Raw genomic sequence first — 23949 nt, forward strand, 5'->3', positions numbered from 1 at the left:
TGTGAAAAGGTGGGGTCTTCACCAAAATGTACTCACATTAATGGTTACTTGAAAAAACTTAAACCAAGCATAATTTTCTTGTAAGAAATGCATAGAAAAAAGATGGGAAATATGCTGCCCAGGTCTCCTTTGCAACTCAATACACTACAGGTGACTCAAACAAGTCAGGGGAGTAGCGATACTTTTCCCAGATTCATGCCCATTCTAGCTGGACACAATAATGTGTGACCCATCTGGTCACTTTCTGATTTTAAAAGTAACCATAGCCAACACCACTCTCATGTTGGTAATCTTTTATTTTACTTTCATGTTTTCCAATTAAGACAAATTGTACAACTGATCAAGGATGATGACTCCACAAAATGGGTTAACTTGGAAATTGGCAAATTAAATTCAATAGAAGCTTTTTTTTGGCTTCATAATCAGACAATAAACAGACAAACTTAAGGCAATTATTAATCCCTTTATTCATAATTTTCTCACAAGTTGGAATAAATGGAGGCATGTCCTTGCTCCTGACACTTCTCCCTTGAATGCACTTCTTCTTACATCGAAACTTTCCATGAGAGGGTCAGTTCCTCCCCAATAGAACCTGGAAACAGGAAGGTGTTTATTACATTGCTGATCTATTTGCAAATGGAAAACCTAAATCTCCTGATGTTTTAAAAGGACACTTTACAACTCAACGCAAAGACTTACCTGACTCCAGGCGATTCCCATTCACGGAATCCTGCAAACTAATGATCACTGAGTAACATCACATTCTATGGTTATTGCTATATTTGTTATTATGTTGCACTGTAATGTTTGACTATCTTATAAAGACTTGAAAATCAATTTAAAAAATAATGTATATCCACCCCAGCATGGAAAGATGAAAATACTTCCATTGCCGTAGTTTCTCCTTCAGCCATTTCACAAGAGGTTTATAATTACGGGGCACCATCTGGCACAAGTCCTTTGTTATTAAGAACCCTAAATATTTAAAACCAGATGGGGTCAGCCTTAACTTAGTTTTCCCTGCCACTGCTTTTGTAAATCTCTTGAGGAATTCAGACAAAGCACTGTAGACTTCTGTTGGTTTATACGAAAACCTGTACAGTGCACCCTTGTCTTACGCCGGCCCCTCTGTATAAGGCAAAAAGGATGTATGCTTGAGCCCCACTGAAAATAATGGGGCTTGTGCATGATGTGTGGGGTGGCACACGTGCCATTGCAACCCCATTGGTGCAGCTTTCAGCATAAGCTGAAAGTCGCATAAAAGGCACCAGCATATAATGCAGGCGCACAGTATATCTGCCAAAAGTCTGCTCAAGTGCTGAGAAAGAGGGCTCTATGTTGTTTAAGAACAAGAAAATGTCATTGGCATACAAATTAATTTTATGTACCATTTCATTAACCTGAAAACCTTCAGTGCTATAGTCATGCCTAATTGCCTCTGCGAGTGGTTCAACTGCCAGGGGAAAAAAATAGGAGAGAGGGGGCATCCCTGCTTGGTGCCCCTCTGGAGCACAATTGGTGGGGGGGAGTCCCTTCTATTGGCATATATGGAGGCCTGTGAGTCCTCATAAACCCGACGAATAAGGCCAGAAAATTTACTCCCAAACTCCATTTCATTCAATAAGCCAAATAAAAGGGACCAGCCCACCTTGTCGAATGCCTTCAGGGCATCCAACAAAATCAGGAGTAAAGGTTCATTAGTCTGACAGCTTTGAAATATTACACCCAATACCCTCCTGACCACATTAGCCAACTTGTGGCCAGGAATGAATCTGACCTGGTCAGGATTAATGTATTGCGCAATGAATGAACTGAGTCTAGCTAATAAAATAGATGATAGAATCTTAGCATCCTGGTTGATTAGGGCTATAGGCTTAATCTAATGTCTTGAGGAAGGGAATAAATCTTGAGGTCTTCCAGCTGACCCTGTAGTCCTCTGGAGGACATACTCTCTGACAGTCCTCAGTAATTCTGTCATCCCACTTTTTCAGCTTGTATTAAAATGCCCCATTTTAACTTTCCTATTCCTCATTTTCCTCTTTGTCCTCAGCTGGCTTCAATTGCTGCAAACTGATTTAAAATAGTTTGCACACAATTAATTTAAGAAGGGGCAGAAGTCAAAGCAGAGAAGAAAAGAGAAGAATTTCTCCCTTCCCAGTAGGCTCAGACAAAATCAAACTGTTGCAACATCTCCTAGCTTGTTTGCTCTTTCTCATTAATACCTTTTACCATCTTGACCATGCTTTGAGGTTGCTTGGCTACACATGTCCCAGTTTTCATCTGTAAAAAGAGTATTTGAAGAGAATGATCTGAACTGTGTATAGACCTCTTTATCTTTTGGACCATCTGCATCTGGAAATACAAAGGTATTACCAAGTGCCAGAACTTCTTCCCTGAAACAGGGTTACAAAATGGCAACTTGCCTTTTCTTAGGAGTGTTTTATTTCCCTCTGCAGTTAAAGTGAGATACAGTTCTTCCAGTGTTATCAGTTCTCAGCCAGATTTTCCTGGAAGACAAGTAGAAGTGGGTCTGGATGAAGTCCATGTTTCTGAGTGCTGCAGTGTTGAATCTCTGTTGATAAGTCCTCAATTGTGAAGAAATTCAAGCTGGCTTTTGATACCATGTAATGCCGGCTGCTTATGAATGCAGTCAGATATACTGTAGTGTATCCTAGTCTTCTGTAAAAACCAACATTTTGTGGTATAATATAAGTAAGGCATAGCTAGGACCACTAAGTCCCCTGGGGAAAACTATTATTACTTTCACATTTGCTCAACAAATATTTCCTATACAAGTAATTTGTTTAAAGGAACAATAATCCACACTGGCTTTCTCCTGGCTTTTTTAACATCAGAAATGGCACAGATTGAGCAAGGCCTTTATTAAATATAATCACACAAGAAGGGAAGTGTTTTGGGGTTTGATTTGTCTCTCCTGTCCCACATGATTTGTTCTGCTGCTCCTTTTAGTGCAGTGTGGGAACTAACAACTGGCAAATGAAGTGACAACAACACAATTCTGGTAATGCATTGTACTAAGTCTTTCCAATTTAGCAGTGACTTCCATTTACAGCTAGTTTGTAGAAACAGCTGCCTTACAGCAAAAACACAACTTTCTGTGCAGATGTGTTATAGGATAAAGCCTTTCCAATTACACATTAGGTCTGAGTTTTTCCTTGTGATCATAATTGGCTCCTCCTCCTCCTCTTCCTCCATTTCATCCATAGTTGCCTCCCAAAGCAATTTACAGTTACACAAAGATCTGCAATGTATTAGGAATCTGTGGAGTGTTTGTGGCAGTTTTTTCAGGTGGCAGATAGTTGATGCCACAGTCTAGGTCCTGATGGATGTGAAAGAGCTGCAGAAGGATTGGTGAGGCCACTGCTTTAGAACAAAGATGCCCAAGCCACAGAACTAGCAGATCCACATTTCTCAGACACTACTAGTGGCTCCTTGTAGAACTACTTTTCCTATGTCAAAAACTATTGCCTGAGTTCTCTCAGAACATTATTGAAAACTCTGTTGTCCTTTGTTTTATCTGTCCTTTATCTTTTACCCATCCTGCATCTATTGAAGAGCCAGGTAGGTGCTCCAGGGCCAACTCTATCATTTTACAGAGTGAGGTAGCCACCTTAAGCAGCAGGTTTTTGGCAAGATGAAAAGGCATCAAAGTGTTATTTAAATTATTGTTGTAGCATATTATTATTATTATTATTATTATTATTATTATCTGCATCCTCATCCTTACAAACATATAAGAGGTTCGAGAATTTCTTTAAAACAAACATCAGACCTCATCAAGAAAATCTGTTATATCACCTAATATGTAAGTATTTACCTCCTTGCTCCTTTTATCCATCTATCAGGAGTTGCATAAACAACATGTCTGCCATAAAATGATGGAGAAGGAAGCCAAACTAAGGGCCATTTTCAACACACCTATTCCTCAGGGGCCCATGGGCATATGGTCAGTAGCAGCCAGAAGTGGCATTTTCAGCAAGTAGAAGTCAATTTTGCTTATTTTCAGATGCATTTTTGTTTGTTTTTTGTTTCCTTTGGGAGGGGGCCAAAACAGCATTTACCAACAAAACTATACCTCTTCCTAGAGGCTAGTTTTGGTGGAAAAGTTAAGAGGGTTTTTTAAAGTGTTTTTTTTTTTAATCAGGGTGAGGGGATCTAATAAACTAAGGGGATGCAGTGGCTTAGTGGTTAAGATGCCAATTTTGACGATTGGAAGATCAGAAGGTTGGCAATTTGAGGCCTGATGCTGCATGATGGGGTGAGCTCCCGTCACTAATCCCAGCTTCTGCCACCTAGCAGTTCAAAAGCATGCAAATACAAATAGATAAATAGGTACCATTTCGGTGGGAAGGTAACAGCCTTTGGTGCAGTCATGCTGGCCACATGACCAACAAAGCAGTTTTCAGACAACACTGGCTCTTTGGCTTAGCAAGATGAGCACTGCTCCCTACAGTTGGTTACGATTGGACATTCATGTCAAAGGACTACCTTTACCTTTTTCAGGGGAACTAAGGCCACAAGAGCTCCTCCCTTCAAAGACAACATCTCTCAAAGACCAATATTTGAAAGTACCAACATCGCAACACAATCAAGAGGATAGGCTGAACCCATTGGAATGTAACACCACATTAGGACTCTTGCTACATTTCTGAATATTTTTGCAGATTTGGTATTTGAGCCAAACCTTTGGGAACTCTGCAACATAAATAGTAATCATCTTCCTGAACACCAAAAACATAGTCGGCCCTCTTTATCCATGGATTTGAGCATCCATGGCTTGAAAATATTTCCAAAAAGTATAAATTCCAAATAGCAAACCTTGATTTTCCATTTTATATATGGGACACCATTTTGTTGTGCCATTATATTTAATGGGACTTCAGCATCCACAGATTTTGTTATCCACGAGGGTCCTGGAACCAAACCTCAGTGGATAACAAGGGCCCACTGTATAGCAAACCTCTCAGTCATGCTCTCACAACAGATTTTTTGGGAGCTTCTTCCATCCCCCTGCCTATTTTATTTTATTTTATTTTATTTTGCAGGTGGGATGGAACTAACTGGAAAGTAAGTAAACATAATCTCTAATGCTCAGCAGTTTATGCTTTGAGAATCCTGTGCTAATTAGTTGGGCCATTGGAGCACATTTGATTCAAGGACATTTTATGGCAGTGTCCTTCATTAAAGGCAAGTTGTGGCCTCTGTGAGATATCACAAAGCCACAGGATAGCTCTGATTGCAATATCCTTTAGCACACTCTTATGATTTATTTGATTTGTTACTAGGAAGATAATGTTTCTGACTGACGGTCAAAGACGTGCTTTAAAGACCCAGACTGGACTGATGTAGCACAAATCAAACAGTTACTTGAGCCCACCTCCTAAGTCAGAAAATTGCATTTTGATTCTGGATTGGCGGGCAAGAACACCCAATTTTCAGCTGTACTGCTCACAGTATGTCATTTGGGTGGCAGTGGCATTGCTAGACGTAGAAGTTTATCACACGGGCCCCAAAACAGGCCCGTTGCATTACAAAACGTGTACGCGCACGGGCATGCATGGAACAGGATGGGGCTAAGAACTGTATTTTATTGCACAAGGGAATGCCGCCGCTGCCGCCGGGCATCCCAATCGGGTCCTCCCTCCGTTCCAGAGGGCGTGATTTCTGAGAACTGTTCTAAAGCGTTCTCAGAAATCGCACCCTCTAGAACGGAGGGAGGATGCAATTCGAATGCCTGGAGGCAGCAGTGGCATTCCCTCATGCAATAAAATACAGTTCTTAGCCCCATCCCATTCCGTGCACAATGGGCCCATTTTAGGGCCCGTGCGATAAACTTCTTAGTCTGGCATGACACACTGAAATGAGCATGGCTGGAGTTGAAAGCAATAGCCCTGTTTCTCTTTCTGTCTCCCCTATGTCTAGTTTTGCATTGTGGCATCTCAAGAGAGCTTAGAAGAGTTACTTTTTCAGCAACAATTCCCACCATCCTTCACTCAGCGTGGGAATTTTTCTAGTAATTTCTGTAAACTATGTCTTTAATGATATGAGTTTTTGTGTCCCACCTGCAATTTAGGTGCCACTACATTGATGGGAATACATGCAGCCCAATGATACTATGGATTTTGTTTTGCTAACTGTTACTGAAGGAGAGATCGGGAGCCTATTCACCCTACACAATTATAGTGCTACACTTCCAGTTTAACTGCAATGGTTCCATTCAGGGGAATACTGGGATCTGCAGTTTAGGGAGGGGCATTTATCATTCTCAACCAGAGAGCTTCAGTGCCTCATCATACTACAAACCACATGATGCCATAGGATACAGCCATGGCAGTTCAAGTGGAATAATGACATTATAATTGTATAGTGTGAATTGATCCCAGGAGTGGGGAGATGCAGGTCAACAATTTTGATGGCCATATATATAGTTCTCTGGCCATACAGGCCAGGTTCAAGGGTGTTTACTTTCAAGTAAGAGTCTGTCACTTTTTCAGCCTAAGGTCTCTGAAATATGGAGCCATAGAAGATGGAGAGAGAGTGTGGGCATGCTCTCTCACAAATATAACTTGGGTAGAGAGCCCCCACTAGAATTTGACATGTCCGGCAGCAACCCAGCACACTCAGACATTGCTCTCATGGTTTATTATAACATTAACAAACTCATTTGATGTGTTTAATTCACAGTTAACTGTTATTTATACTCTCCATATGTACTGTGTGCATTTATGTTCTACATGTATATTTATATAAATTGCTTTTCACCAGGTTCATAAAATATCTTCTAAGAGAGGAGATGTGAGTCTGACCCAGATGTACAAGAGAGGAAATGTTTCATATCTCAAGGAGTGCCTTATGTGCACCCTAGACAGCTCCTCCCCCTTGCGTACCAGACGCACAACTTAATGGTTTTAAAAATTAGAACATCTGCTTTGCTTAGAATTTATTACCTACTGTGCGTAAGGAGTGGAATTTCAATACACAATTAATGAGGCAGCTTCTTGTCAGTTTAGGGAAGTTTGCCTTTGTCTTGTACTACATTCAAGTTGCAGGAATAATAATTTTATGAAACACTTGGTTTCTGATTAGTTAGCTGTTGTCAGGTGCAATGGCCTAGAATATGCACTTACACCAGAAACATATATTACAGTTCTGCTGTGACTATAAAATGGAGGCTGTAGTTCTGATATATCAAAAATGTGGAATAATTTTTTTAAAAAATTCAGAGATAGAATTGTATGTAACTGTGGCTCGTTTTTATTCTGTCAGGAGGCCAAGCACCATTTTTGGAGGACAATGTAAATATGCACTTATAGGCCTTTTGTCATTCACATATGCATTCTCATGACTCATGAAAGAAACATTGAAATTTTACATCTGAAGCTACCTTTCCTACACTTTTGAAATTACACCGTGGCCCAAACTGTGGCTTTATAAAATACTTTCTTCAGAATACTCCCTTTCATTTTCTGTGCTGTTTTAATATCTTTTTTGTTCAAGTATCCTAAAAATACTACAGTACCAGTTCTGCAGGCTGTATTTCAGAGGAAGGAACCGGCAAAACCACCTCTGAGGATTCCTTGCCTAAGAAAAACCCTATGAAATTGATGGGGTTGCCATAAATTGACAGGTGACTTGAAGGCACATACACACAATCTCTTCAAAACAAGAAGATTAAACGGCTGCCCAATCTATATTTATAGCTAGACATAATGGGGTGGTTGATGAGTGAGCACCACTGACTTCCACTCTCCTTGGGTTCAGTGTTCATGATGATTTGATGCTTTATCTTTCCTACTACCTGTCTCTTCTATTTATGCACAAGACACTCTGGTAGAGCTTGAGAGCGATTGCCACACAGGAAACCACATGTGCCTCTGTCTCTGAGGTACAAGCCCTTGTTTGGCTGCAGAAGTGCCCTAGCTTTGTCTGAGAGAAGGCTCTGGGCTAGGATTTCATTGTTCAAAACATTACTTACACTGTTCTAACACACTGCTTTTGATTGGCTCTAAAAAAAACTTCACAAGGTCTTCACAATAGTTATACAAATGCAGGGAAAAGAGTTTCTCTAAATACCATCAAGCATTCTAATGGGGTTGCAACCTTCCTCTGCTGATGCATGGTGCCATTGCTGGCTTTGCAACCCTGGCAGACAGACCTAGATGATAGCAGGGTACTATGGGAGCTCCAGACTTCTCCAGAGCATCCCAAGGGAGGCTTCCCTGCTTGTGAAGAGTCACACAGATTCCCAGCTTCACCAAGAGGAAGTGCCCCCCATCCATCTGCCCCAACAGGAGTCAGTATCCTGTGGCATCAAGAAAGACAGGAAGATGTTTCCTTGGAATCTAGCAATGTCTCCTTCCTTTGTGAAGCCACAAGCTCATGGATTCCAAGGAATCATCTTTTTTGAATTGCAAATGGACATTACATTTCCTTGAATTTGAACATCAACCTGTGACCACATGGCTAAAGGGGAGGTGCCACCCTGCAGATAGCCCTCCCTACCAAACAGAAAATGCAGGCCTATGACGAACATCTTCTGTTTCTCCTGTTTGCCTGATGAAGAAGCCATTGTGACTTTGAAAGCTTGCATCATGTAATTGTTCATTTTGGTTGGCCCAATAAAGGTATCATTGTTTGGATGTTATCGGATTTGCTGTATGGCCAACACGGCTACACCTAGATGTTTTTTTGCTTCTAGTACTGCTTGTTTACGTATCTGCTTCCATTAATCTATTCGACTTGTCTAACTCTATCTTTCCAAACCAGTTACCCACAATATCTAAATAATATAACTAACTTCAAACAGAGATATGCCTTCACAGCCTTTCGCTGTCAGTCAATGACCACAGCTGTGGTGCAGGGTGTTATCAAAGGACTATCTGGGAAGAAAGTGTCTATTCATGTGGCTCCAACTCACTTGAAGATCTAACTCATTACTTATTGGAGTGCCCAATTTATAAAGATATAAGAAATGCCTTATTCAAAGACTTAGGGTTGGTACCAAACAACTCAGACTCATATTTAATCACTTTTTTACTAGGGGACACCAAAACAAGCATTTTTGAAAAGAAAGCCTGTTTTGCTTTTAAAGCATCAGTTATAAGGAGGAAGCTTTGTAAAGACGATGGTTGAGTTACAGGATAGATTCGAACCCCAACTATTCTTTAATATCCTCAGCTTTGTAAACCAGTGCTATATAGTTTTAGTGTATCTGCTTCTCATGTCTATTTAGGTTCATCTGAGCCCTCAAGGTTTTTTGAAGTTTTTTTTTTTTAAAGATGATTTTAACTTTGTATTATTTGTAATGGCATATGCTATAGAAATAAACTTACATACATACTTACTATAGATCATAGAATCATAGAGTTGGAAGAGACCACAAGGGCCATTCAGTCCAACCCCCTGCCATGCAGGAAATCTAAATTAAAGCATCCCTGACAGATGGCCAACCAGCCTCTGTTTAAAGACCTCTAAGGAAAGAGACTCCGCTCCACTCCGAGGAAGTTTGTTCCACTGTCGAACAGCCCTTACTGTCAGGATGTTCCTCCTAATGTTGAGGTAGGATCTCTTTTCCTGTAGCTTGCATCCCTTGCTCCAAGTCCTAGTCTCTAGAGCAGCAGAAAACAAGCTAGCTCCCCCCTCAATATGACATCCCTTCAGGTATTTAAACACAGCTATCATATAATTTCTTAACCATCTCTTCTCCAGGCTAAACATCCCCAGCTCCCTAAGTGGTTCCTCATAGGGCATGGTTTCCAGACCCTTCATTATTTTGGTCTCCCTCCTTTGGACACGCTCCAGTTTCTCAATATCCTTTTAAAATTGTGGTGCCCAGAACTGGACACAATATTCCAGGTGGGGCCTGACCAAAGCAGAATAGAGTGGCACTATTACTTCCCTTGATCTAGACACTATACTTCTATTGATGCAGCCTAAAATCGCATTGGCCTTGTTAGCTGCCGCATCGCACTGTTGACTCATGTTCAATTTGTGGTCTACTTGGACTCTTAGATCCCTTTCACATGTAATCTCATTCAGCCAGGTGTCCCCCATCCTATATCTGTGCATTTCCTTTTTTCGCCCAAAGTGCAGTACCTTACATTTCTCTGTGTTGAAATTGATTTTGTTAGCTTTGGCCCAGCTTTCTAGTCTGTTCAGGTCATTTTGAATTTTGATCCTGTCCTCTGTAGTATTAGCTACTCCTCCTAATTTGGTGTCATCTGCAAATTTGATAAGTATTCCCCCAATTCTGTCATCCAAGTCATTGATAAAGATGTTGACTAGCACTGGGCCCAGAGCCCAGGTCACTTCTCTCCAGGATGAAAAGGAGCCATTGTTGAGCACCCTTTGGGTTCAGCCACTCAACCAGTTACAAATCCATGTAACAGTTATGTTTCACTAGCTTGTTTGCAAGAATGTCATGGGGAACCCTGTCAAAAGCCTGATTGAAATCAAGATATACTATATCCACGGCATTCCCTTCATCTAACAAGCTGGTAATTTTATCAAAAAAAGAAATTAGATTTGTCTGGCATGACTTGTTTCTCTGAAACCCGTGTTGACTTTTTGTGATTATGGCATTGCCTTCTAGATATTCACAGACTCTCTGTTTAATGATCTGTTTTAGAATCTTTCGTGATATAGATGTCAGACTAACTGGACAATAATTTTTGGGACCCTCTTTTTCCTCCTTTTTGAAGATGAGGGCAATGTTTGCCCTCCTCCAGTCTGCTGGGATTTCTCCTGTTTTCCAGGAGTTTTCAAAGATTATTGCCAATGGCTCCGATATTACATTAACCAGTTCTTTTAATACTCTTGGATGTAGTTCATCTGGTCCTGGAGATGTATAATCGTTTAGATTAATCAGATATCCCTCTACTATCTCTTTACTTATTCTGTACTGAAATTCCCCTATTCTGTCCTCTGCTCCATTATCCTCAGGTTGAGCACCCTTTGCCTTTTTTGAGAAGACTGAGGCAAAGAAGGTGTTGAGTAATTCTGCCCTTTCTCTGTCTCTTGTTAGCATTTTGCCATCTTCTCCATGCAGTGGCCCTACTGTTTCTTTCTTCTTCCTTTTGCTGTGGACATACCCCCAAAAATCCCTTTTTATTGTTTTTAACCTCTCTAGCAAGCCTGAGTTCATTCTGCACTTTAGCTTTTCTGACTTTACGCCTCCATGTGCTCGCTATTTGTTTGAATTCCTCTTTGGTGATTTCCCCATTTTTCATTTCTTATACATGTTCCATTTAAAATTTAGCTCAGTTGAAAGTTCATTAGTCATCCATCCTGGTTTCTTGAGACATCTCCCACTTTTCTTCCTCATTGGAACTGTTTGAAACTGTGCCTTCAGTATCTCCCTTTTGAGAAACTCCCATCCATCTTGAACTCCCTTCTCTTTTAGTATTGCTGACCATGGGATCACCCCCAGTATTTCTCTAAGTTTACTAAAATCAGCTTTCCTAAAGTCTAGAATGTGTGTCTGACTATGACTGGCTTCTCCGTTCCATTGTATAACCATTTGCACTCCATTAACTAAGTCATTCGTGTTGGTTAGGATCAGATCCAAAATAGCTGGCCCCCTTGTTGCCTCTTCCACCTTTTAGACAATGAAACTGTCTCCAAGGCAAGTGAGGAATTTACTAGACCTTGAGGATTTGGCTGAGTTTGACCTCCAGCAAATATCAGGATAGCTGAAGTCACCCATCACTACTACATCTCTCCTTTCTGAGTGTGTGGTCATCTGTTGTAGAAAGGCACCATCCAATTCCTCCATATGACTTGGGGGTCTGTAGTAGACTCCCACAATAACATCCCTGTTGTTTCACTCCCCTTTAATTTTTATCCAGATGCTCTCCACCTGGCTTCCATGATTGATGTCCTGGATCTCTTCACTGGTGTAAATGTCCCTGACATATAAGGCTATTCCTCCTCCTTTCCTGTATGGTCTATTTCTCTTGAAAAGGTTATATCCCTGTATTCCTACATTCCAATCATGAGACTCATCCCACCAGGTTTCAGTGAGGCCTATTATATCATATTTGCTTTGTTGTGCTAGGAGTTGAGGTTCATCTTGCTTATTTCCCATGCTCTGTGCATTAGTGTAGAGACATCGCACACCATGGGTCCCTTTTACTTGCTGTCTGTGCATGTTTTTTTGCCTCCCACTGTTGGGTCCTTGCACTGTTTGTCTTGCTCCTTCTATGACAGTTTGACTATTTTCTCCAGCCCTTTTGCCTTCCAGAATACTGTCTCCCTCCCCCACATAACTCAGTTTAAAGCCCTCCTGATCAAATTTTTGAGACTATTGGCAAAAACGTTTTTGCCAACTGCCAAATGAGATGCAACCCATCCCTTGCCAGAAGTCCTTCCTCGTGGAACCTCAGACCATGATCCAAAAATCCTAATCATTTTTGCTGGCACCATCTGCGGAGGCAGTTATTCACCTCTGCTATTTTCCTCTCCCTTTCTGGACCATGCCCTTCGACTGGGAGAAGAGATGAGATGACAACCTGTGCATCCATCTCTTTCAACTTCCTACCCAAAGCCTCATAATCCCTTATGATATTCTGAAGGCTGTGCCTTGCAGTATCATTGGTTCCCACATGAACTAAAAGAAAGGGGTAACGGTCAGTAGGCTTGACAAGTCTAAACAGATGTGACAGTCATATTTTAAGTCTCCAGTATGTTGTGCTTTCAAAGCTGGACCTGAAAAAGGCTGTCCCTCAAGCTGTCTCTGCTTCTCAGAACTGGGGAGAAACAACTGGGCTCTCTAGAGAAAACACACACACACACACCAGACTTTGGGGTGGGTTGGGGTTGCTTTTGTTTTTTTGAGACTATGCTGCACTGAAAAAAGTATTCTATTATCTGTTCAGCTGTGAGTGTGTGTATGTGGAGGCAGGATGTTTCCAGAGTACTCAGATATTGCAGTGCTTAAGATGTTTAAATCATTTGGAAATGGAATATTTCTTGTTGTGACGTCAAATGTCGACACCAGCACTCTTGAATTAAAGGAAAGGCTTCAGTTATGATTTCATTTATAATCTCTTTAGTACCAGTGTGTGATAAGTGGATTATATGTCAGGCCAAGTAAAGCCTGTCACAATTAATGTGCTAATAAACTGACAGTATGCAATACTATTAACTCAATCACAAGGGAATTAATGTATTTACAGAACCTAATTAGCAGTTTGTTACTATCTAAGAAATTTAAACAAATCTGTAGCATCACTGACCATCTGGGTTAGAAATCTCAGTTTGGGATTTAATTAGGAAATAATTGTGATAGAAAATTAGTCCTTATTAGTTAGCTAATGATCAGCTTTGCACTAATTGAAATGACTCTCCTGCAGGTTTGGGAAATCGTTTACATGTTGGGGTGAAAAATCAAAAGACTCTGCATCCTTTGGGACTCAGAAAAGCACAACAATTGATTAAATTTAAAAAGCAGATATTGTATTGAACAGCATGTAAAGGACATCTTTTCAAATATGTGCAAAAGAAATCCAGCAATTAGAGAGAGGGGGAAGGCTACATTTATTTTTCAGTGTAATGGTGCATGTGTGCATGCGCACGCGTGCGCACACACACACCTACCTCTCTTTGTAAAATAAATATTTTTAAATGCTAGTAAGAAGACAGTATTCATAGCCAGCCTGAAATTTAGGCTTAAGAAAGACTAGTGTAACAGGCTGAGAAAGCTTTCCTGATTCAGCCTAAAATCAAAAGGACAAAGGTGCTACAAAGAAATGAGATGGGTGACCAAGCCATTGGTCTCATCTGTAATGAAAGGGCTTATTCTCATCCTGTTCTGTCTCTTCCAATTACCCCCCTCCCATATTCTAGGCTTGTTACAAGTGGTTGTTAAAAACACACATTTCCTGACTCTTTTGTTTCAGTTAGTAAGCCTTTATTTCTAAGTAGGAACCTACACTTACAAACAGACTCACAAAGAGTCCAACACTGCAGGCCAAGGCAATTGTTTTAAGATGTCATTGCTGGAATGTCTTCTCTTTATATCAGCCCAATCTTCTCTATATCCAGAACTTGGACGTCATGGGTTACTTGCAATGAGGTACTTTGCTAACTGGTTACTTTTTGCAGTAACAAGGTGGAACAGGGTTATCTTTTCCTGTGATGGCCAGGGGTGTGCCCCACACAAGCCCAGTAGAGAATGGATCCACAATGTCTATATAGTGCAGAAACGAACAAATGAAATTGAAATGTGCCCATGTAATACATATCCCATCCCAATCGCTATGATTTGCTAAAAGATTTATTCTCCTCATTCATTCTTTGGTCTCTTCTCAGCCTTGAACTGCCAGTCTAAAGTAAAACTATCTAGCAGGGCTGACTAAATACACGACTAACCCTTTCTGTTCCACTGTAATGGCTGCAGCTATAAATATTCCACCATGGTGCTGACAAATACCCACTTAGGACTTTATCGCACACACAAATTTAAACATTCTGGGGACCAAAGGAGGACGCTCGTGTGCGTGTGCAGCCGCCCAAAAACGGATTTTATTGCACGCAATTCAGTCCTCCAACAGTCCCTGTTCCGTCCCCCGGCGCGCACCCGTTCGCGTCCAGTCCTGATGGGCGTGATATTTTGCCGATGGAAGGTAATCTGTCAGGCAAAAATCATGCTCATCAGGACTGGACGCGAAGGGGTGCGCGCCGGGGGACGGAACGGGGACTGTTGGAGGACTGAATTGTGTGCGATAAAATCCGTTTTTGGGCGGCCGCGCGCGCACACGAGCGTCCTCCTTCGGTCCCCAGAACGTTTAAATTTGTGTGTGTGATAAAGTCCTAAGAGATCGTGATCATAATAGCATGTGATTTCCTTTAACTATGTGTCTGTCATTTAGCATGTTTTATATTGTCATGGGTTAAACAAAGACTTACTTTACAAGCCCAATGCTGACACACGTATCTCTGAGGAAATCCTGTTACATGAGAAAAAAAATGGTTTGATCACAGGAAATACACATTCCTCTCAGTTCCATTCCTATCATGACACACCACAAAGCCACCTGCTTAGGCCCTGCATTGATGATACTCACCTGGCATTGTAATTATACCAGTGTAATTCTCATTATATATTACCATTTGAGACTGATTCATCTTTGGCCTTCAAGCAGATTATTGCATTTCTAGGGACTAGAGGCCTCCCAACAGGACCTTGGTTCTTTTTATTGTATATTCGTTGGACAGTTCGACTTATTTGATTGTATTCTTTGGTTGATCTGAGAGTTTTTAACAACATATATACATTCCTATGATTTTTTTCACTATTAATTTTCATAAACTGAACATTATTTTATAACCTCTAACATTTCTTTTTTTTTTCCTTTTGTATTGGTTAGCTTTTAAATCCCTTTCTGTTGTTTTTTACCTGTATGGTTGGGATCTGCCAGCACAGGTAATTTACAGCACAATCCTGAGGATCCATACTCAGAAGTATTGAATGGAGGTTACTTGTTAGAACAGCATGAATAGCAATATCTAAGGCTGCAAGCTTCAGTTTAATCCAGTTACCCAACTGAAATCAGTTGGACTTAGATCTGACATGTATAGAATTTTGCTGCTAATGGTATATTCTGGCCCTCTAGCTGGCATAACGCCACAGGACTGCACTGTAATTTGTAACCCAAATAGTACTAATTACTAATCGTTAATTACTAACATTATTCACTTAATTACACTTAGGAGAACACAGGCCAGTAAATATTCCAACCATGCAGGTAACTGTAGATGGTTCCTTACACAATCATATGGCAATGCTTAATTGGTAGCATTCATTATTTTGACATTTCTCTCCACAGATTGATGGTAAATTTTCCAGGCTAACTGTGTAAATGTGTCTACTCAGATGCAAGTCCCGTTGAATGCATAAGGACTTGCTTCTTAATAAGCGTATATTGTATATATTTTGCAGCTTAAAGGAAATTGAACGCTGAAAATGTTAAATACAATAAATGGTTACTTTTCCTGAATGATGTTATTTAGTACTGAGAAACTGTTTACATATTCTAAAAACTGAATGAGAGTTCTGCCGTGGCTGTAAATCACATAGTATTGAAAGAAAGTCCCAGCTGGCCTTATCAGTCTCTGTGTAAAATTGTTAGAGGTCTCCCCACCAGCTAATAAATTTGATTCAGGGTTGTTTCTGCTGACATTTGTGCAAACCCTCTGAGAATGATTGTTACTGTAGTGTGCTTTCCACAAAGCGTATTCAGAACTGAAATGCTACTTTCTGCTTTTACAGGGGTTGAAGAATGAAGCTCTACATTACTGTTTAACAGCCTTTGGTCTATACACACACACACTGTCAAACTGAGTCCATGTACCAGCCAAAAATAAAAAATAAAAACCTAACTGGTATCTTTTTGAACTATCTAAGTAGTGCTGTTAATTGATAGAGCTGTAGAGGAGAATTAGTAACCCTGCTCCCCATCCCTATCATATTCCCCTGCGATAAACATATTTGCTCTGAACACTGGAAGAATCTGTAAAGGTTAACCAATATATCTAAGACACAGTGAGGAACATGCAGTATTTGTGTAGATTAAAGCATAAGACAGAAGTCTCTGGCGCAAACATCAAATCAGTCACACATTCAGTAGTTGGTCTGAAAATCCCCACCATTCCTACAAAGTACAGGAACAATCACATTGGCCACCCTTACAGGACTCTTGTATAATTCAAAGACATTGCCATGTTAGCCTGGAAAATCGGCATGCAAAGGGATCTTGTAGCACCTTTGAGGCTAATTCTTGTATGTATTACTAAGATAATGTATGCAAAGCAGTGGGGTCAGTGAAAATTTGTTTGATAAAATAAGTTATTTTATCATTACCTAGTAGAGAGATCTTGTTGCACCTTTGAGACTAAGTGAAAGAAAGAAATTGGCAGCATGAGCTTTCATAGACTTCAGTCTGCTTCCTCAGATGCATATTTTATCTTATCGTCGTTGTTATTGTAGTAGTATGTTTTCTAGTTGTTTCCAACTTATGGCGAGTTGGTGGCCCCAAAGTGACCCTATCGTAGGGTTTTCTTGATAAGATTTATTCAGAGGAGGTTTGCCATTGCCTTCCCTTGAGGCTGGGAGCATGTGTCTGTCCTAATCCTGTGGTGTTTCTGTAGAGACTGTTACCTCTTTTCTCCATATTTGTTTCATGCTTCTTCTGTACTTATTCCTTGCTTAGCATATTAAATGCATTGATCAGTGCCTACTGGCCAATGGCACCAGTTACTTGTATAGCAATATCTTCAGATACAGGTAACATTAGGGAGGAAACAGTAATGATTGAATATCTGCAGGGTTATACAGTATCTGCACGGCGGCTTTAAAATGGTTTAATAATCTACCTCCACAGGGACCTGTAACAGAGAATGCTCTGTGTTCCCATCTGAACATGTGGTGGAAATATTCCTTGTTGAAATAAAAAAGCTATAGAAAGATGGAGTCACCTTTGTCAGCCAGAGAGATGGTTTTTGAAATAAAGGCTTGGAGTTTAGAAAACTAGAGCAAAGGAATAAGGAGTGCATCTTGACCTGGATGGAAGCTGGCACCAGTAAAAAGACATAACATAAACTACTGAGATAAGGACATTCAGAAGCAAGGTTAGGAGGAAAGCCACTGAATTCCTACAGGAGGGGGTAAGGAGTGATGATGCAGTTTTAATGTATGCATGTATTTCTGTTCTGATTGTAAGAATTCTGTATGTTTAAATTGTAATTATCCAATCAGGTGTATTGAAGAAGCTTCTTTGTCTTGAATAATATAAAAAGAGCCATTTTGTCTTGTTCGGGGTCTCAGCTTTTGGAACTTGAATTCCACTGAGTTCATTGTTTTCCTTTGTCGACAAATGGAAATAAACTTATGGATTTTCAATTACTAGGTCCTCTTGCCAATCCTATTGCTCTGCCAATCCTAGAAATTTAAGTTTCCTGAAATTTCTGTTACAAACAGATCCCAAGATACCTTGGGAGGAAGCCAGAATGGACAAATATGTATGAAACAGATTTACATATGTAGTATACATATATATATAATTGTATTTGGGAACAATCATTCTCACAAAATACAGCTGGAATGGGTTTAGGAATATGTTCCAAAATACACTATCAAGCACTGGAATGTAGACAGTGAACAATAATATATTGCACTATATATTAATGTTTACATTTATTTTCAAATAGGCTGGACCTGCAGCTCTGTCTGTTTACGCTCTGCGGTTGGGTCCAGGAGAAGACATCCTTTCCACCTTGGTAAAATTTGTGAAGGACAGGAAGCTAAAATCTCCTTTTGTCATGACTTGTGTGGGGAGTATCACCAAAGCAACACTGAGACTAGCAAATGACAAAGCCTCCAATACTAATAAGGTATCAGTACAGATTCATAAAGGTTTATTTAATGCAAAATTTATTCCCAGAAAGATTCTCAGTTGCAACTGACCTCTGCATTTAGACTTCCTAGACTGGCTTAATAGATTGTCACTCTTTCAGAACTAAAGTCTAGACAATGCTTTCCTCAAAACAGAAAATAGAAAAACTCTCGCTTAGTGGCCATTAAAAGAAATCTGAAGATGCTTTAAGATGAGGCTTTTGTTGAGCAATTGCCCTGCCTTATTCTCAGAATTTTTCAGGAAGTGGGCAGATGGGAATATCTTCCATGGCTGTTTAATTTCTTCTATTAATGCTGTTCCTGTGTTTTTCTTGTAGATCGTTCACCTAGAGGAGAGGCATGAAATTGTTTCCTTGGTTGGAACTCTGAATGAGGCCCCTCACCTACATATCTGCCTCTCTGACAAAGATGGCAAAACTGTTGGGGGACACGTTATGAGTGACTTGGAAGTATTCACCACAGCTGAGATAGTGGTTGGAGAATGTCAGGGCCTGCGGTTCAGCCGGGAGATGGATGGCAGCACTGGTTTCCCGGAACTTGTGATTAGTTCTTGCTCTAAAACAGCTTAGCAGCGCCTGTCCTGTAAATTATGTGCCCCTTTTGCACCCAAAAGTGAATGAAATAAATGGGGCTGGAGCATGCCTTTCTTGCTCTTAAGCAGGAGCCTATTGATCCAGGCATATTTTCACTCAGCGAGTAAGACAATCCTTCAGAGGAAGGACAGAATAAAATAATTTCAAGCTAACTCTTGTCGTTAATTTGCCTTTTGCCAGCACTTGTTCACGCCAAACAAGCTGTGTTTAGCTTTCTCCAAGTAGGAGCTGAGCAGAGCCCCTGGGGGATTTGTGGCACTGATTGGCCATGAAGAAGGGGATTGGGGGTGAGGGTCGGTGGGGGGGCGAGGGGGAAGGAAGGGTTGAGGTTGGCAGGGAGCTAATGAATGCACTATGTTTGCTCATCTTTACAGAGTCACTTATTACCACTAATTGGGAGGGACAGTTCAAACAAGCACAGAGGAGCAGTTGTCACATAAGCGTGACATGGTTTTAAAGAAGCAGTTATGGAGGATTGCACTGCCTGGTCCTGGCCCCTGATCTCCTCCTGCATCCTGGCTTAGTGCCTAGCACACATCCGACTCAAAGCGGGGTCTTTGTCAGGAAGCCCATTACAAGTCAGCAGTCTTTTAAAAAAAAAAAGGCAAGGCAAGACAAGTCATTTGAGGGAGCTATAGACAGGCGCACAGCTGTCTCAGACACTCAGAAAGTCAACAGCTGACGGAAGGGGTGGACTTCAGTTTTGGCTCCAAAAGGATATAAAGATGTGATTTGAATTAATTTGTTGTGCCTAGTTTAGAGTTGCTCATTATTTGAAGCCCCTTTCTTGAAGAGCACCTTGTGGTGCTAATATTAGAAAGTGAATTGCTGATTGTTCTTCATCGGTGTCATGGCATCCTTTGATTTCTGTTTTCAGAAAAATAGGATATGTTGAAATAAACGATCTTCTGATGAGTTTTTGTCACATTTTCTAAAATAAAAGGTACTTTTAATTGGGGGGCTTATACTAAGGAAGGGTGGGCCATGCTTGTCTCCCTTTGGCCAGTGTCTGCTCTGTTTCTCTTCCATTCAGATTCTTCTCTGTAGGTATTATGATTCCTTCCCTGTTTCCATCAAGTTATTTTCTTAGTTGCCTCCATAGCCATCTCAGCTCTCATACAGAACGATGTAGAAAGACTTCGTCTGGGGAAACCGTACAGCTACCAGTGCCTTCTTGGATATCTTCCTGAATTGGAAGTGTGATATAGGCATGACATTTAAGTGGAAAGACAGTGCCCCTTTGAATTGAGACTGCACCTCTTCTAGGGCCTTAGTGGATAGGACTGACTGTCAGCTGTGTGTTGCACTTTAAACCTTGCCCTTTGCCTTTTTGGTTGGTTTTAGAGCTATTGAAGTCTGTGGATAAGCTGGTTTCCTCCCATTATCATGGGTCTGCATGAGGACTTTCCCACACCTCTTCCACTTAGACCTGCCTGCTATTTCACCCAACTCAATTGACCCAAATAATGCCAGATCCAAAAAAAGGAAGCTCTGAAGAGCTTCTCTTCATTATCCCAAGGTACCAATGGCTGACCATGCAGTAATGATGTGTATAGTGTAGCATATATGTCTGTATGTTATGTTATGCATGTATGGCAGTACAATGGGGAATTATTTACTGGAAGCTGTAAGAGTTTCCCCTTTCCAGACCTTCAGACTCTTGTGAACCTTGAAGTAATTGCAATGGGTTGGGGAATCCATTGACTTAGAATGCCAGTGGTGCCAGCTTGCTTTTAATTGTCCCTGTAGTTGGACCACACATCCTTTTAGTAAATCTGAATATCTCAATACATTTTCAGGTTATACTAGCAGTCTTACTTCCACACCCATACTGCATTGGAATTTCCAGAATTCAAATATTCAAGTAATACCCTGTTATCTGTCTGGGACCTTGACTAGGATCCAGCATCCTGTAGGCATTGGTTCTTGAAATCTGTGGAACTAAAAGTGAGATAAAGTATCTGTGGTGTTATTCTAGATGCCTAGTTATTACAAGACAAACTAGACACACAACCTGATGTTATAAACAGGCAAGCACAAAACTCCTTCAAAGGTGACTTTGATGTCTGGGTGTTCAGAGTTTTAATTCTTTTTTAATACCAATAGAGGACAATGCCGTTCCATAATTTTTAAGCCATAAATGGTCAGTCACTAGGATGACTAGGAAGATTAGATCCCTTGTAATGGCCAGCTCTATCCAGCCTTCTGTCCAGAGTTTTGCACACCACTGACCATCTTAAAAAACCCATTTCCTCCTGCAGCATTTGAACAGAGCTGGATGATTTGGGGTTCTCCTCAAGGTGAATTCCACTATATTTCTGTAAAAGCATCCATATTTCTAAGTGTTCGTGGGCTTCTAGTTATTCAAATGAAATGGAGCTCAACAACTATGTCCCCGGTGACCTCATAAAAATAGATACCAAACACCCTGTCATCTGATGGTGTCAAACCCTGCTGTCCTGTTCTGATTTTAAATCCTGTTCTGGTACAGTGGGATGCAGTTAACTGGTGTGAGGGGTTTATGGAAAATAAAGGAAAAGTAAAAGAAAACATAAACAAACAAACAAACAAACAAATCTTTATTTATACCCCACTCCTCTGTCCAGGACAATTGTGGTAGTTTACAGATTAAAACTTCATATAAAAATCTAATATCTCAGTTTCCCCTCCCTCCCCTAAAACAAGAATGAAACAGTTAAACATTAAAAATAATCCAGACAGTGTGCAATTGGGTAAGGGGTATTTGAAGAGGAAGACGTGTTCAGCGTATGGCTGGGTTTACTGTTTAGGAAAGGCTTGCCAGAAGACATCCATTTTGACAGCCTTTTGGAGGCTGTCTAAACTGTCAATATCATGTATCTCCTCCTGCAGGCCATTCCATAATCTGGGAGTGGTGGAGGAGAAGGTCCTCTGGGTGGTTGCAGTCAATCTGGTCTTTATAGGTTGCAACAAGTTCTTCCCAGAGGACCTAGCTGGTGGGTGGATTGTATGGAAGGAGGTGGTCCCATAAATAGGTTGGACCCAAGCCATGTTGGGCTTTAAAGGTCATAAACAACACCTTCTACTGCACCCAGAAACCATTAGGCAGCCAGTGAAGTGATTTTAGAATAGGTGTAATGTGGTAACTTCTGGGTGTTCCAGTGACCAGCCGGGCTGTCATTTTCTGAACTAATGAGTTTCCAGACTAGGCACAAGGGTAGCCCCATATAGAACACATTGCAGAAGTCAAGTTGTGAGGTTACCGGAGTGTATACCACAGTTTTCAGGTCCCCTGGTTCCAGAAAAGGATGCAGCAGGCGCATCAGCCAAAGCTGATAACAAGAGCTTCTGACTGTCACATTTACCTGATTTGTCATCTAGAGCAAAAAGTCTAGGAGCACCCCCAGACTGTGAACACAGTCCTTTAAGGGGAGTGTGGCCCCTTCTAGGACTGGTTGGTGTATCTCAATACCTGGATTAGGGCCCCCTACTGTGAACACCTCCATTTTGTCCAGATTCAGTTTTAGTCTTTTTTTCCTCATCCAATCCATTACCACTTTAAGACATTCATAGAGAGGAGAGATACCATCTGAAGTCAAAGCTGAAGACCGAGACATGGAGAAATATATCTGGGTGTCATCAGTGTATTGATAACACCCCACCCTGATTTCAAGATGCCAAATTTAGCTGCAAAGGGGAATACAAAACAAGAAGGAAACAAAGGATTGAGACTTAACTCTTTAAGGTTTTCTACCTCCAACAAAGGTAAAACTCTTTCATTGGATTAAAATTTAGAATGACAATTTAGCAATTTTCACCTAAGGTTTTTCCAGGTGTAACAGCAGAGAGACTCCTTGAGAACTCCTCTGACTAAGAAAGGAGTGGTCAGCTTTACACGGGAGAGGTTCATCTGGATCTCAAGAGAAGTTACTTTTCTGATTTTAATAGGAGTTGGATTTTTTCATTTGTCTATTATTGTTCTTTGACACCAGTCATCACATGGCCAATAAGGGAAGTGGCCGATGCCTGCATTGAAATCCCTCAATATCATCTAAATTGACAACATTTCAGAGAGAATGTAGGCCTTTGACTCTAACATCATCACCATTTTTCTTCTATATAATTTTAACATCTTTGTTTGATGAAGAAGCCAGTGAAGCTTGCATGATGTAGTTTACGCTTTCGAGTGGGCCCCAAAAAGGGTATGACTGCTTGTAGATTTTGGATATTGTTGTATAAAGTCAGTTACTGAGGGGTCAAGAATGCTAGAAGGAGTGAAGAACACAAGCTAAGGGCAGTCCAAAGACAAGAGCCTGGTCATAAATCAACACTGAGGGTTCAGTAGCAGAATTCCAAAACAATCCAGGAGTCATGTACAACAGCAGGGGTGTCACTAGGGGGTGCCACATGGGGTTACGAACTGCACCAGGTGACACCCTATAGGGGAGTGAGACCACTGATCCCTAAACCTCTGTCTTTTGGCAGTAATGGTCTGTGATGTTCACCTACATCCATTTAAAATGCTGAAGAAATGACTGGGGCAAGGCTCAGTGAGAAGAGAAAGGAGAGGGTCCAACTCTAGTGATGCCACTGAACAGCAGAAGATTTCAAGCAGAGATATGGCAGGACTGACGTGATTTCCAATGCTGGTCAAAGCTACTGCTCAGCTTACAATGCTGAAGGCTCCTTGTGCTACCCAGCTTTCTAGCTGTATTTGGTTGTAGCAATCTTAGATGGGTTTGTCCTCAGAAGACCTTGACTGTAGCTACATTTTGCATCTGAGGGGGGATAGCTGGGGCTAAATGTTTTGCCTATGCCCTTCTGGCTAGATGGGGTATTCAGATCCTGAGCTGTCTTGCTGAACAGTAGAGTGGAGGGCTGGTCTTTGGCTGGCTGGTTGGTGCTTGATGGGTTTCCTCCCTTTCATTCCAGCAAAGTAACTCT

At 40.9% G+C, this 23949-nt stretch overlaps 1 protein-coding gene across 1 annotated transcript in view; it reads left to right on the forward strand.

Annotated features, from left to right (window-relative positions):
* LOC149316828 (uncharacterized) overlaps positions 1-19267 on the forward strand; it is a 67931-nt gene extending 48664 nt beyond the window's left edge. The window contains exons 2-3 of the mRNA XM_089518766.1: positions 18229-18411; positions 18751-19267. Coding sequence (XP_089374892.1) covers positions 18229-18411; positions 18751-19002 — 435 coding nt within the window. The 3' untranslated portion in view covers positions 19003-19267. The remainder of the gene's footprint in view (positions 1-18228; positions 18412-18750) is intronic.
* The last annotated feature ends 4682 nt before the right edge of the window (positions 19268-23949 follow it).

This window comes from Sceloporus occidentalis, unplaced genomic scaffold, assembly GCF_023333645.1.
Source record: "Sceloporus occidentalis isolate IW3139 unplaced genomic scaffold, rSceOcc1.0.p SCAF_3, whole genome shotgun sequence".
NCBI lineage: Eukaryota > Metazoa > Chordata > Lepidosauria > Squamata > Phrynosomatidae > Sceloporus > Sceloporus occidentalis.